Below are 11,820 nucleotides of genomic sequence, written 5' to 3'. Positions count from 1 at the left end.
GTTGTAAATCCAAGTCCATCATGTATTCATGATTTGAATCCTGGGTTGTGTGAAATGCCAGAAATAAGCCCTAGACAAAGCGAATCTGTGAACTAAGGTGTAGGTTAGGTTATTAGGTTATGTTGTGGTGATTCTCGGGTTGGGGGATGGGTGTTCATACTGGAGTGCAAAATTAGGGAGTGCTCGCCCAGGGCGCCAAACAGGCTAGGACCGCCACTGCACACAGGTCCTCATTACTGGTAAATTAAAATCTCCTTGAATGCACCAAACCACCTACCCACAGCTGCACTGGTAGTTTTACAATCTAAAACAATAAGTATTGTCTCAGCAAGCCGTTTTTGAGTTTTATGTGAAAGTTGCCCTTCATCAATCTGAATCACAATGGCTTTTCATTAATCTTAAGATTCATGACTGAGGTGCACTTTTCTTATCTTGTGATTATTGCAGTTAATCAGTGTTAGAAGCAGCAGAATGATTTTACTACTTCTTACCGAGCATGCTGGGCTCTCCTTCCAGCAGCGACAGTATATATTTGTTCAGAAACAGGGTGCAGAAGCTGAAGAAGTACCAGAGACCCAGATAGGTCATGGAGCGCCAGTTGGACACCCCGGACTCTGCCTCGATCACCGTAGTCTCCGTTACCGTGATCTTCAGCACCTGCTCCCCCGGGAGGCTCTCACTGCGGGTCAGCACCACTCGCTCCTGGCGGCTACGTAACGGCGACAAGAGGCACCAGAGTGGCTGCTTGCTGCCCGGCATTCTTCCTGCTGCCTCAGGGCCCCCCGCGGGCCCCACCAAAAGGGGGACTCTTAATGTGGCTCAGTTTTTTAGGGTTTGTTTGCTTGTTTGTTTTTTGGTTCTTAGTCCATCCTCTGAAATGTCCAGCAAGCTACCTCTCAGTCTTGCTGTGACTATTGGAAATCACTTCCTGTTTTGGTGTTTCCTTACTAGTCCTCTGCTGCAGATACTGGGGGGGGGGGGAAGGAAAGATCACAGGGAAGGGAAAAAATCTTTAAATAAATCACCCTGCTCTGTAATGCTGTGCCCTAATTTAAAAACCAAACAAAGCACATTTATCCCACACTGCTCCAATAGTTTATATAGAAACACAAGTGCACAGTGAAATTACTTCATAAACTGTTCAACACGGTAAGCTGTGTTATGTTACATAAAGGCAATTCACTGCATATAACGCGTATCTACTGTATCCTCCGTTGATGAAAACATGAATATAATCAGCTTGTTATGTTATTAATTTTTGCACGACTAACCTTCAGCGTTAAAGTCCTGCAAGTGAAAGGAGCAGCTGTACATGTGGCTAGGACTAGGACGGAGGACAGACGGTGAATGAAACCAGATCAAAGTTCACTTAAACCGATGATAACACTGACTTACAGCGAGGCTTCAAGGACCGCCAACGACACACAAACAAGGTTGACACGTACAAGGTTGGGGGTGGCTACTAGCTTCTTCCCGCAGAAACTCGCAGTGACGAGATAAAACTACTCAAAAATATCACGTCACGAGGAAGACCCAGCTCTTATCTCTCTCTGTAACCTGACTGCCTAGGCTTGTACAGACAAATACTGAGAAGACAGTGGTTCAGCGAGGTAACGGACTTATCACAGGAGGAAGTTTAGGTTAGCTAGCAGCCGTTGCTGGTTGTTGTTGCTGCTGCACTGAATATAACAAGGCGGCGTCACCCATAGAGGACGTTGCGCTCTCATCCACACCGGACAACACCCACATCGCAACACCCTTCCCGCTGTTAAAGAGAATTTACCTTTGTTTCTAGGTTACGTACAGTTGTGCACCTGGCTTCGAAACATGGTTGCTAACAATGCGCATGCGTCAAGTAACATCGAAAGAGCCACAGATCAGAAGTTTCAAAATAAAATCTCCAGCGGCGAATGCAGCGGTCTTCCAGAGGGTCAGGAGTTCAAGTTTGTCTCATTATAAATATCTCTCTAAACGTCTTTTTCAAACTTATTTATAGTCTTTAAAAAATCCTGGCTTTTTCTGGAGAAAAAATTAATTAATTAATTAAATTGTGCTTTTAATTTCATACTGCCATCAGCGTGTTTCCGGTGGGGCTCACGTCACACTTGACACTTGTCAAAACATTATACATTCTCTCAGCTTTCCGTCGGCACAAGAGGAATGACTTCTGCAACAGCACACGTGGTGAAGTTTGTAAAATGTTGAGAACATATTTTTTAATCTAATTTCATTGGTGACTATTAATACAGACGTATTAATAACCAAATAAACAATAAGCAAATAACGCCTAGCACTGTTACCAAGATGGCTCGGGATGGACAATAAAGACAGAGAAATCGGCATATTTAGAAATAAACAGTGTGTAGGAAACAAATGTGTGGTGTCAACATAAAGAAATTTCCATATAAAGAGGTAAAATATCAAGTCACATTTGACCCTGACCTCTCATTCAAGCTCAAATAAGGTCAAACTTTCATAAAATGCCTTTTATCTTTAAAACTGTACTTGAAATTCTGCTGCCTTTGATTTTAATGACAACATTATATTTGACATCCAAATATCATGTTACATTTGACCGCTCACCTTTATATTACACATCTGCCTTTCTTTCAAGTTCAACCCAAAATGTGTTTTACCTTTGAAGAAAAATAATGAGCTGCCCAGTTAGTTAAAAATATACTGTAGTATAACATTACACAATAAGATATTTATTTCCATTTATTTACAAATCAATATCTATTGCCCATTACCTACTCCTCCATAATGTCTGTAATCAAAGTAAACATCTGTCATGCTACTGTAAAGTAAATACTGCACAGAGAGTGAGCTCCATTAGCAGATGTTTGTGCTCTCAAAGTGCTTTTTGTCATGAATGGATTCTTATATATGGTGTTTACAGCTTTAATATCAGACCTGGAGATGACTTCAACTACTTACCGTAATTAATGGATATCAGCATATCACATAAGTAGATTTATATTTTAACACACGTGGCTGTGGTAAGATCAGTAGTACTCTAGCCCAGTGGCATGTGTAGTTTTCATAGTTTTTGTGGTTTTGGTGGTTTTTAGCTTAGAACTGAATGAGCTGATGGGTTGGAGCTGACAAACAGGATATGGTAACCAACATGAAACCATGAACCCCACCTTGTTCATTCAAACAGTCCAGGTTGTTGGTGATGTAAAAGTGAGGGAAACCTTTTCTTGCACACACTAGGCCACTCCAGTGAATCATGAGTTAGAGGTCGTAGTCTCTTGCTGGATGTGCTTACCAGTTCATCATTACTTTAAGAACTGACGATCAGTCAGTCCAGAAAATTACTAAAACTTTGAATGTGTCCCCAAGTGCAGTCAACCATCAAGCCCTACAATGAAACTGGCTCACATGAGGACCGCCCCAGGAAAGGAAGACCAAGAGTCACCTCCGCTGCTGAGGATAAATTCATCTGAGTCACCAGCCTTAGAAAAATCGCATGTTAACAGCACCTCAGATTTAGAGCCCAGATAAATGCCACACATAGTCAGAGTAGAGACACATCTCTACATCCACTGTTCAGAGGAGACTGCACGAATCAGGCCTTTATGGTCAAATAGCTGCTAAGAAACCACTACTAATTCCCTTTCATGCTCCTGCACTAATTGAAGGGTGTTTCTCACAAAGTGCAAGGCAATATGTCTGTGAAGGTCCTCAGTCATTCAGGTCACTGTAGTCTAAGGAGCTTGGAAAGAAAAGTGTCTGGACTTCTTTGAGTTTCCTTGAAGACGTTTCACCTCTCATACGAGAAACGTCTTCAGTTCTAAGAGCAATTGATGGAGAGTCCAAGATTTTTAAATCCTATTGGGAGTGTCTCTAAGAAGGTCATGGACCCCTGATTGATCCTATGCCTAATCACATGAGCGAAGGTGTGAAAATGGGTGTGGGTCACAATCAGCCAAGGTTTTGGGTGAAACCTAGCCCCACCCTATCATATTATTTACTTAGGTCAAATGGCCCAGGATGTGAGTGGGTGTTAAAGCGTCTGGCGAGGGATCTCAAATCTGGATTATAGATGGCAGACAGTTGGTGCCGTAAGCCACCCCCTCTGTTCAAAGATGGTCGCTCACAATGGCCATTCACATCTGTGTTCTCTGTCCAAAATGTGAACATTGGCATCTTGACAGGGCAAGACTTAGACTAAGTCTTAGAAAACCACTTCTAATTAAAAGCAACAAGCAGAAGAGATTTGTGTGGGCTGAAAAACACAAGGAATAGACATTAGACCAGTGGAAATCTGTGCTTTGGTCTGATGAGTCCAAATTTGATATCTCTGGTTCCACCTGCCATGTCTTTGTGCAACACAAAAAAGGTGAACAGTTGGTCTCTACATGCATGGTTCCCACCGTGAAGCATGGAGGAGGAGGTGTGGGGGTGCTTTGTTGGTGGCACTGTTGTGGATTTATTCAAAATCGAAGGCACACTGCAGCGGTATGCCACCCCATCACATTTTGTGTTTAGTTGGACCATCATTTATTTTTCAACAGGACAATGACCCCAAACACACCTCCAGGTTCTGTAAGGGCTATTTGACCAAGAATGAGAGTGATGGAGTGCTGTGCCAGATCTCCTGGCCTCCTCAGTCACCTGATCTAAACCCTGTCGAGATGGTTTGGGATGAGAAGAACCGCAGAGTGAAGGCAAAAGGGCCAACAGGTGCCCAGCATCTCTGGGAACTCCTCCAAGATTGTTGGAAAACCATTTCAGGTGACAACCTCATGAGGCTCATCGAGAGAATGGCAAAGCAGTAATCAAAGCAAAGGGTGGCTGTTTTGAAGAATCTAAAATATAAAACATGTTTTGAGTTATTTTGCACTTTTTTGTTTACTACATAATTCTAAATATGTTCATTCATAGTTTTGATGCCTTCAATAAGAATCTGCAATGTAAAAATAAAGAAAAACCATTTAATGAGAAGATGTGTCCAAGCTTTTGACTAGCAGAGTATATAAATTATTAAAATATATATTTAATTCATAAAATATGAAAATGTGAATATCAATCTGTGCAAGCCTCTTTGTGGTCCACGAGGGGGCAGCAGCACTTTCGCGCTGCAACAAATGAAGCAGTAGAAGAAGAATTTAGCCAGGCTACTGTTCCCGTTGTTTACATTGCAAAATGTGAAACTGAAGTTGTGTGGGCTGGAGGTGGAGACGAACTGAAAAGGTTTCGGGAATGTAAGCTGCTGCGCTGTAGTCCGCCAGGAAATGGACGAGATAAGGTGAGCAGCTTAATTCGTGCATTTAACTGTAAAAGTTACTTTTTATTTCTCTCTCTGTTAGTCACCGAGCTTTTGTGTCGTGATAAAATGTAATCAGACAGCTGGTACATGTACACCTTATTATCTCGTTATAACCGGACACACCCATTAACATCAATAAACGGGTTATTTATTGTTATTTATAACTGTGAGTCTTCATCTGACAAGCTTTATATGGAGTCTGAGCTAATGTAGAGGCTTTATGGTTCAACAAGTCTTCTGTATGTGGAGGACTGAACCTGGCACGGACGACTGTAACCGCTGCAGAAATATGAATAAAGTCATATTTATGCAAGCCAAATAAAACAAAGATAAACGACCAGAGGAACAAAACAGGAAAGACACATTAATGCTTAAAACGTATTTTGCATTCAGTCTTTTTAGTTGCCCCAACTAAGGGGCACGATTCATGTTCAGTGTGAAGGTAAATTACTAGTTTTGCAATCCTCAACTGTAGAAATTATTGGTAAGTCACGTGGTTATGATCAACTGTCTACAAGATGGTGTTTCTAGACAGTTTCCCAACCAATGGAGTAATTTCACCTGGCTGGGAAATATCTGTCTTTGTATTAACTGTTTAAGAACCTATATAAGCAGTAACAATAAGGACTTCTGCATTTTTATCTGTATATTTTTAATTGGGACAATGTAAGAACTTAAATATAAAATAATGCAAATCTAAAAAATTTTTCGCTGCATTTTGTAAGCGACCCTTGGGTTTACAGATCTGAAGCTCAGAGGGAGAGACTTCCAGAGGCTGGGGGCCACTGCTGCAAAAGCTCTGCCTCGTATAGTTTTCAGCCTGGTATGATGCACAACCAGTTGGCCCTGATGACATGACCTCAAGGCCCTGCTGGGGATGCATGAATGTAAACTGAAATGTAAAAGGAGAAAAGTTAGACAGATGTATTAAAGAGAAACAAGATAAAACCACCTCAGTGCTGGCAATTCTGGTTATCGATTGGCCATCTTTTTAACTGATATTTAAAAATATTGTATGTATTCTGTGTAGTTTGGTTTTCTGTTTACCCTAATAGTATGGTAATGACTAAAAGGTGGAGGATCCAAATTATGTGAAAATTTATAACACATGTTTAACACATGAATATTTGTCTTATTTATAAATTTTCACATAATTTGGATACTTGGATTTTCAAAGCCACGTAAGCTGTGCTTCTGTAAAATTAAACAGTAGTGATAACAATAATGCTATTCTATTAAATATTTCCAATCTTCTGTTATATAAAGACTGTAATAGTTTTAAAGTATTAAAGCCAGACTGTGACCGTGTAGTAATACAATAATTAATATCAATTAAGAAATCACGGATGTTTGGTAGAACATTTCAGTTTCATTATTACTGTATGCATATATAACAACATCATCAGCAAAGAGTATTAGCTCCAGAACAAGCCAATCAATATCACGACAAAGCATGTTATAGACACGCCGGTCCACTGTGTCCATTTCAAATTTTCTTCTTCAAAATGTGAAAAGCACATGCGTGCACAAGTTGCAGTGGGAGATAATACATTTAAATCCAAGAAGTTGTTACTAAGCAAGGAAGGTATGTGTAAGTGTACTTCATAGCAGGGTCCTTAATTGCCAGAAAGTATTAGGCTAGGCTATTAAGTAACTATTAAGATAGGCAGATAATATGTACATGTAAATGTGTTAGTGATGTCTGCTTTAGGGCTTTCCCGTCATTATTTTCATGTTGGCTTGCAATAAAATGTCTCCCTGTGCTGGTACGGCAACTCAGTGCAACTTACTGCAGCTTCTGCATCTGTGTCCATTTCCCGTTTGGAGAGGCAAAGCTTGAAATAGACACGGTAGACCAGCATTTTCACGTGCTACTAGTTTGCAACAAGCAGATTGAAAATCACTAATATACCAAAAGGAAAAAAAGAGGATCTAGAAATGAGCCTTGAGGAACACCCACAGGTAAACAAAGAGCTTGATTGTTGATTATATGAGACGTTTTTCATATTTTTAACCAGCGACTGTTGCTCCACACAGTTTACAATGTGTCATTTTTTTCTTGAGATCAAATGCTAAATGTGTCAATATGTCTACTCTCCTATTCCTCGCAAACAGTGACATTTTGTTGTGTTTTCATGTGAAACAGTGAGCATGGGAGCTAACAGTGCTGTTTTCCAGAGGCAGATTGAATGTGCGTGTCTGACCTTATTACACACAGAGATTACTTCTGATTGGAGAACTTTCATACTCATCCCACTTTTCTAACAACTTAATTAGTTCTGACTGGATCTCATCTCTCCAGAATATTTTCATCTCATTTTAATTCATTGATGAAAGTGTCAATACATTTCATCATAGTTTTTGTCCTCGTGCATTAGTTTCTATTTAGTTATCGTCTTGTTTTCGTCTCCAAAATAAAAAGACTGTTGATGAAAACTATAATGACAGTTATTGGTCAATGGAATTGTCACTGCAGTTCAGAAGACATGATTCAATCCAACAAAGGACATCAGAGGGGGGAAAAAAAAGAAATGATTAACACTATCAAATGCTTTGCAAAGACTGAAAACACAAGCTCCCTTTGTGTAATTAGGCTCTTAACTTTTCTATGTAAAAAAAACAAACCCAAATTTGCTGTATCACTGCAGTGATTGGTTCAAAACCCAAACTGCACTGGGTGCAAAGCTGAAGAAGTGCTGTTTAAAGAAGTGACAAACTGATCAGCTACCAGTTTTTCAGCCACATTAGAGAGAACAGGCAGAACGCCTACAATTGTCAAGAACTCGATGTTCGCCAATTTTGTGTATCAGTGTAAGAACAGCTGATTTTCTGATATTTTGGATTCTCTGCACATCATAATTTACCAGTGAGCACACCTTAGGAGGACACCGCATGTAACGTGGGGTGTGTTTGTCGTCTCCTGGGGTCCCTTTTTATAGACCTCAGCATTTGCTGAAGTAAGGTGCTGCAAACATATTTATTTTATGATCCGGTCCTCTGATAAGAAAACCTTTGATATTTTGTAGGAGGAAATGCACAAGTAGACACAGCTTTCACTGTGACACCGAGCAATCATTAATGTTGTTATCGAAACCAGTGACACATTCAAATGTTTGCTGTGATAAATATCTGTTATGTTTGTCCTCCTCTGTGGGATGTTTTCTGTATTTGAATGTGCAGCATGTAACAGGAAGAAGGATCCCGGCTTATTTAGAGTTTCTCTTTTTATCAGTGAGCAGTGCTTTTTTTAAGTTTAGTGACCTGAATGAATATCATCTTCTGCAGTTATGTAAAATTTGTTTACTTTCTCAGTCCTCTGTTGGGCAACCAGCCACATGGCTCGGACCTTCCGTCTCCGAACCTGAGGCCGAGACACCAGGAACTGATCCTGACACCATGTGGCCCGGTGAGATACTGGTGCTGCCGTGCCGGGAAGCAAAGCACATGTTTTCATTCCTGTCGTGCTTTGATTGTGATTTTTTTTGTTGTTGTTGTGGCTATCACAGGTTGTCTCACATTCTTTGTCCTTTCCATGCTGTTGCAGATAAAGCGCTGGTCGGAGCTGCCGCGCCTGCTGCAGGTCTATTTCTGCTTCGCCATACTGTCTCTGCTGGCGCTGCTCGGCCTCACCGTGTCCAGCCTCTACAAGCAGCACACGGACACGGACGTGTCCGATGAGGACAACTTCACAGTGTCGCTGATCCAGCTAGTTGGAATAGGTGAGTTTGTTGAGGGCAAGAAAAAAAAAGACATTTGCAGCATTCATCATCACCCCCACCGCCTCCTTTTAAAAAGCAGAAGTTCTTCTGTTGCAATCATATGATGAAAACTTCAGTGGAAGGAGCCAGTTCCAGTGGCTTATGTGTTCAGTGAGGATTTATGTCAACTGAGCTAGCTTTATTTCCTCATAGCTCAGGTTTACAGCTCGCTGAAGCATTTCCCATAAAAATGACTTGAGCTGCACTCTCTACCTGCCTTGTAGAGATTTGAGGAAATGGTGACTTTTGCTTAACCTCCTATGACCTTTCATCCACGTATGTGGACATCACATTTTGGGTTATTTAAACCACAATACTCAATTTTGCTCTACAAGGGCCTGATATCCACTTACAAGGACATTATACTGCTACTGGTCTATCAAAATTTTAAACGAATATCCTCATATGTGGCTCTCATTTTTCTTAGAAACAAAAATCAGGTTAAAAAACATCAGGTAATTCTTTGTTTTTACTTTCATCAGGTCCGAATCAGCACAAATATCAAAGAGAAATTAAAAATACATGCAATGGAAGAGTTTGGGTCTTAGGAGGTTAAAGTCGCTTTCGAAGCGTCATTTCCAACAAACACTGGGATGCTGTGAAAAACCGAAATAAAAGCAAAATGCAATGATTAGCAAATAAATTGTGGAGCTTAGTGCAGAGTAAACGTTACCTCTGAGGAGATGTTTGATGAACAGAGTAGCAAAGTAACTGATTTTGTTCATGATCATTAACATTTTTTACACAGAGCTTCATTAAAAGCTTTGTATCGTATACTTATATCCTTAAGCTATATGATTGAGAAAGGGTGTGCACACACAGTACAAATACTTCATCTTTATTCAAAGTGCTTGTCCTGCATGTGAGCTCTGCCTGTTGTCTGGCCCCTGCAGTGTTCTGCATCTACTACATCATCCGCGGCGTGCTGCAGGAGAACCGACAGGAGCTGGTGGCGTTCGTGCTCAGCGTGCTGGTAGTGATGATTCGATCGGTGGTCAACTTCTCCGTGCTGGGTACGAAAGGCCAACAGGAGCTGCTGGTGAGGAGTTTGGAGGGAATATTTCTCGTGCAAAAAGCAAATAGAACTTTGACTGATTTGGATTTGCAGAACAAAACCAGAAAAGATACTAATGTTAATATGAGCAATGTGAGAAAATGTAAAAAAAAACAACACGGTAAAACATCTTTAGCACGACAGAAGTATATTAAACTTCAAGATATTCCATAAGTCCTGCGTGACTGACCGATGGCTGCAAAAATGAGACAGTTGTTGTAGTTTTCGCTCTGTACACCACCACAGTGGATTTTAAATCAAACAGTTAACATGCCTGTGATTGAAGTGCAGACTTCATTCAGCTTTCTTTTCACAAAATATTTAATTAACTGTAAGAAATTACAGCCAGTTTTATACAGTTTTCTATTTTAAGAGGCCCAGCAGTGATTGGACAAACAAACATAATTTGAGATATATATGTTTTATGTCTTTTGACTTCCTGAAGTCTGAACCCACGAGCATCACCAAATGCAGATGTTCTTCCCAGTCTTCACTGCAGCTCCCTCCCATTGCTAGTTGCTGTGAGTGTCTTTGCCTTCAGTTTTGTTTTCAGTAACCGAAAACGTGCTCGGAGAGAGCTGTTCCAGCCAAGCACGCTGGGTTGAGATCAGGTGACTGACTTGTTCATTCAATAATGTCTCGTTTCTTTTCCTTGAGAAACTCTTGGGTTGATTTTGCAGTTTTGCAGCATTTGGTTAAATCTGAGCAGAGAGCACAGCCCTGTACACTTTTCCATTAATCGTACTCCTTGTGTCAGTAGTCATCAATAAACAGAAATACATGCCCACACTATGTTTGACAGATAATTTGGTACGCTTCAGATCATAAGTGGTTTCTCTCCACACTTTTCTCTTCCCATCATATTTTCATCTGTCCAAAGTGTCTTTTAGATGTTTTCTTGCAACGTCTAATCTCACTTTCTTATTCTTGAGTGTAACCAGTGGTTTGCACTTTTCACAGTGATATCTTCTTGAGCGTGTTCTTGGCTTGCTGTGAGGTTATGAAGTTATTTTTAAACTCTAAGGAAAAATTTGCGATCATCCACTCTAGTTGTCTTCGGTGGTTGCTCAGAGTTAGCCCGATTGTTGATTAGGACACACCAAACGTTTTTGCAGTTTTTCTGAAAGCTTCCTTTGATTTTTCAGCCTAAAGATGGCCTCCTTCTGCTCCTATCAACTAGGCCTGTGCGATATGATGAGATATATCGGATGACGATATGAAAACATCTGTCAAATTATACGTTATTGTTTGTTTTGTGGTGTTGCAAAATACACTGTTTACGGCAATATTTTTCATCAGGGCACAGAGAATACCAGTATAGCCTAGGGCTGTTCGATATAACGATATATATCGGATGACGATATAAAAACGTCTATCGTTTCATTTTACGCTATCGATTGTTTAGTGGTGTCGCAAAATAAACTGTTTACAGCAATATTTTTTCACCGTTTTGATGGTCACTGTAGTGGCTATATTAATTTCTTAAAGTTCTCTCTTTCTCTTATATTTTATAAAACCACACTAAGGATGGACGGACAAGCACCTGTTTTTATGCGTTGTGGTTAGCAACAACGTAAAACTATCGCGTGTCCGCTTGTTTATGTTCCACATAAACCTTTTACAATAAAGCTCAAGATCCTGTTGAGACTTTTCAAAATAAACTGAATCACGTGAAAGAGCAGATTATTTACGGATGAGAAGTAAAAAAGAGCCGCCAGGTGCTAAAATATAAA

The 11,820-nt window shown here is 40.3% G+C and overlaps 2 protein-coding genes across 4 annotated transcripts in view; one reads left to right on the top strand and one right to left on the bottom strand.

The window, feature by feature from the left end:
- Window positions 1–1,855, bottom strand: part of LOC102216219 (solute carrier family 35 member E2) — an 8,167-nt gene extending 6,312 nt beyond the window's left edge. The window contains exons 1-2 of one of the 3 annotated variants that reach the window (XM_005730746.1): window positions 1,784–1,855; window positions 492–967 (exon numbers count right to left, since the gene is read on the bottom strand). In XM_005730746.1, the coding sequence (XP_005730803.1) occupies window positions 492–759 (268 nt within the window). In that variant the 5' untranslated portion in view covers window positions 760–967; window positions 1,784–1,855. The other 2 variants (XM_005730747.2, XM_005730748.1) reach the window with 2 other exon arrangements.
- Window positions 1,856–5,113: 3,258 nt separating this feature from the next.
- LOC102215915 (uncharacterized) overlaps window positions 5,114–11,820 on the top strand; it is a 13,300-nt gene continuing 6,593 nt past the window's right edge. Inside the window, exons 1-4 of the mRNA XM_005730745.2 lie at window positions 5,114–5,254; window positions 8,588–8,681; window positions 8,820–8,994; window positions 9,927–10,072. Of these exons, the coding sequence (XP_005730802.1) occupies window positions 5,241–5,254; window positions 8,588–8,681; window positions 8,820–8,994; window positions 9,927–10,072 (429 nt within the window). The 5' untranslated portion in view covers window positions 5,114–5,240. The remainder of the gene's footprint in view (window positions 5,255–8,587; window positions 8,682–8,819; window positions 8,995–9,926; window positions 10,073–11,820) is intronic.

Source organism: Pundamilia nyererei, unplaced genomic scaffold (genome assembly GCF_000239375.1).
Source record: "Pundamilia nyererei isolate P.nyererei 1_Seehausen unplaced genomic scaffold, PunNye1.0 scaffold00039, whole genome shotgun sequence".
Lineage (NCBI taxonomy): Eukaryota > Metazoa > Chordata > Actinopteri > Cichliformes > Cichlidae > Pundamilia > Pundamilia nyererei.
The sequence above is the reverse complement of the archived record's forward strand: the minus strand, read 5'-3'. Positions and strand labels throughout refer to the sequence as shown.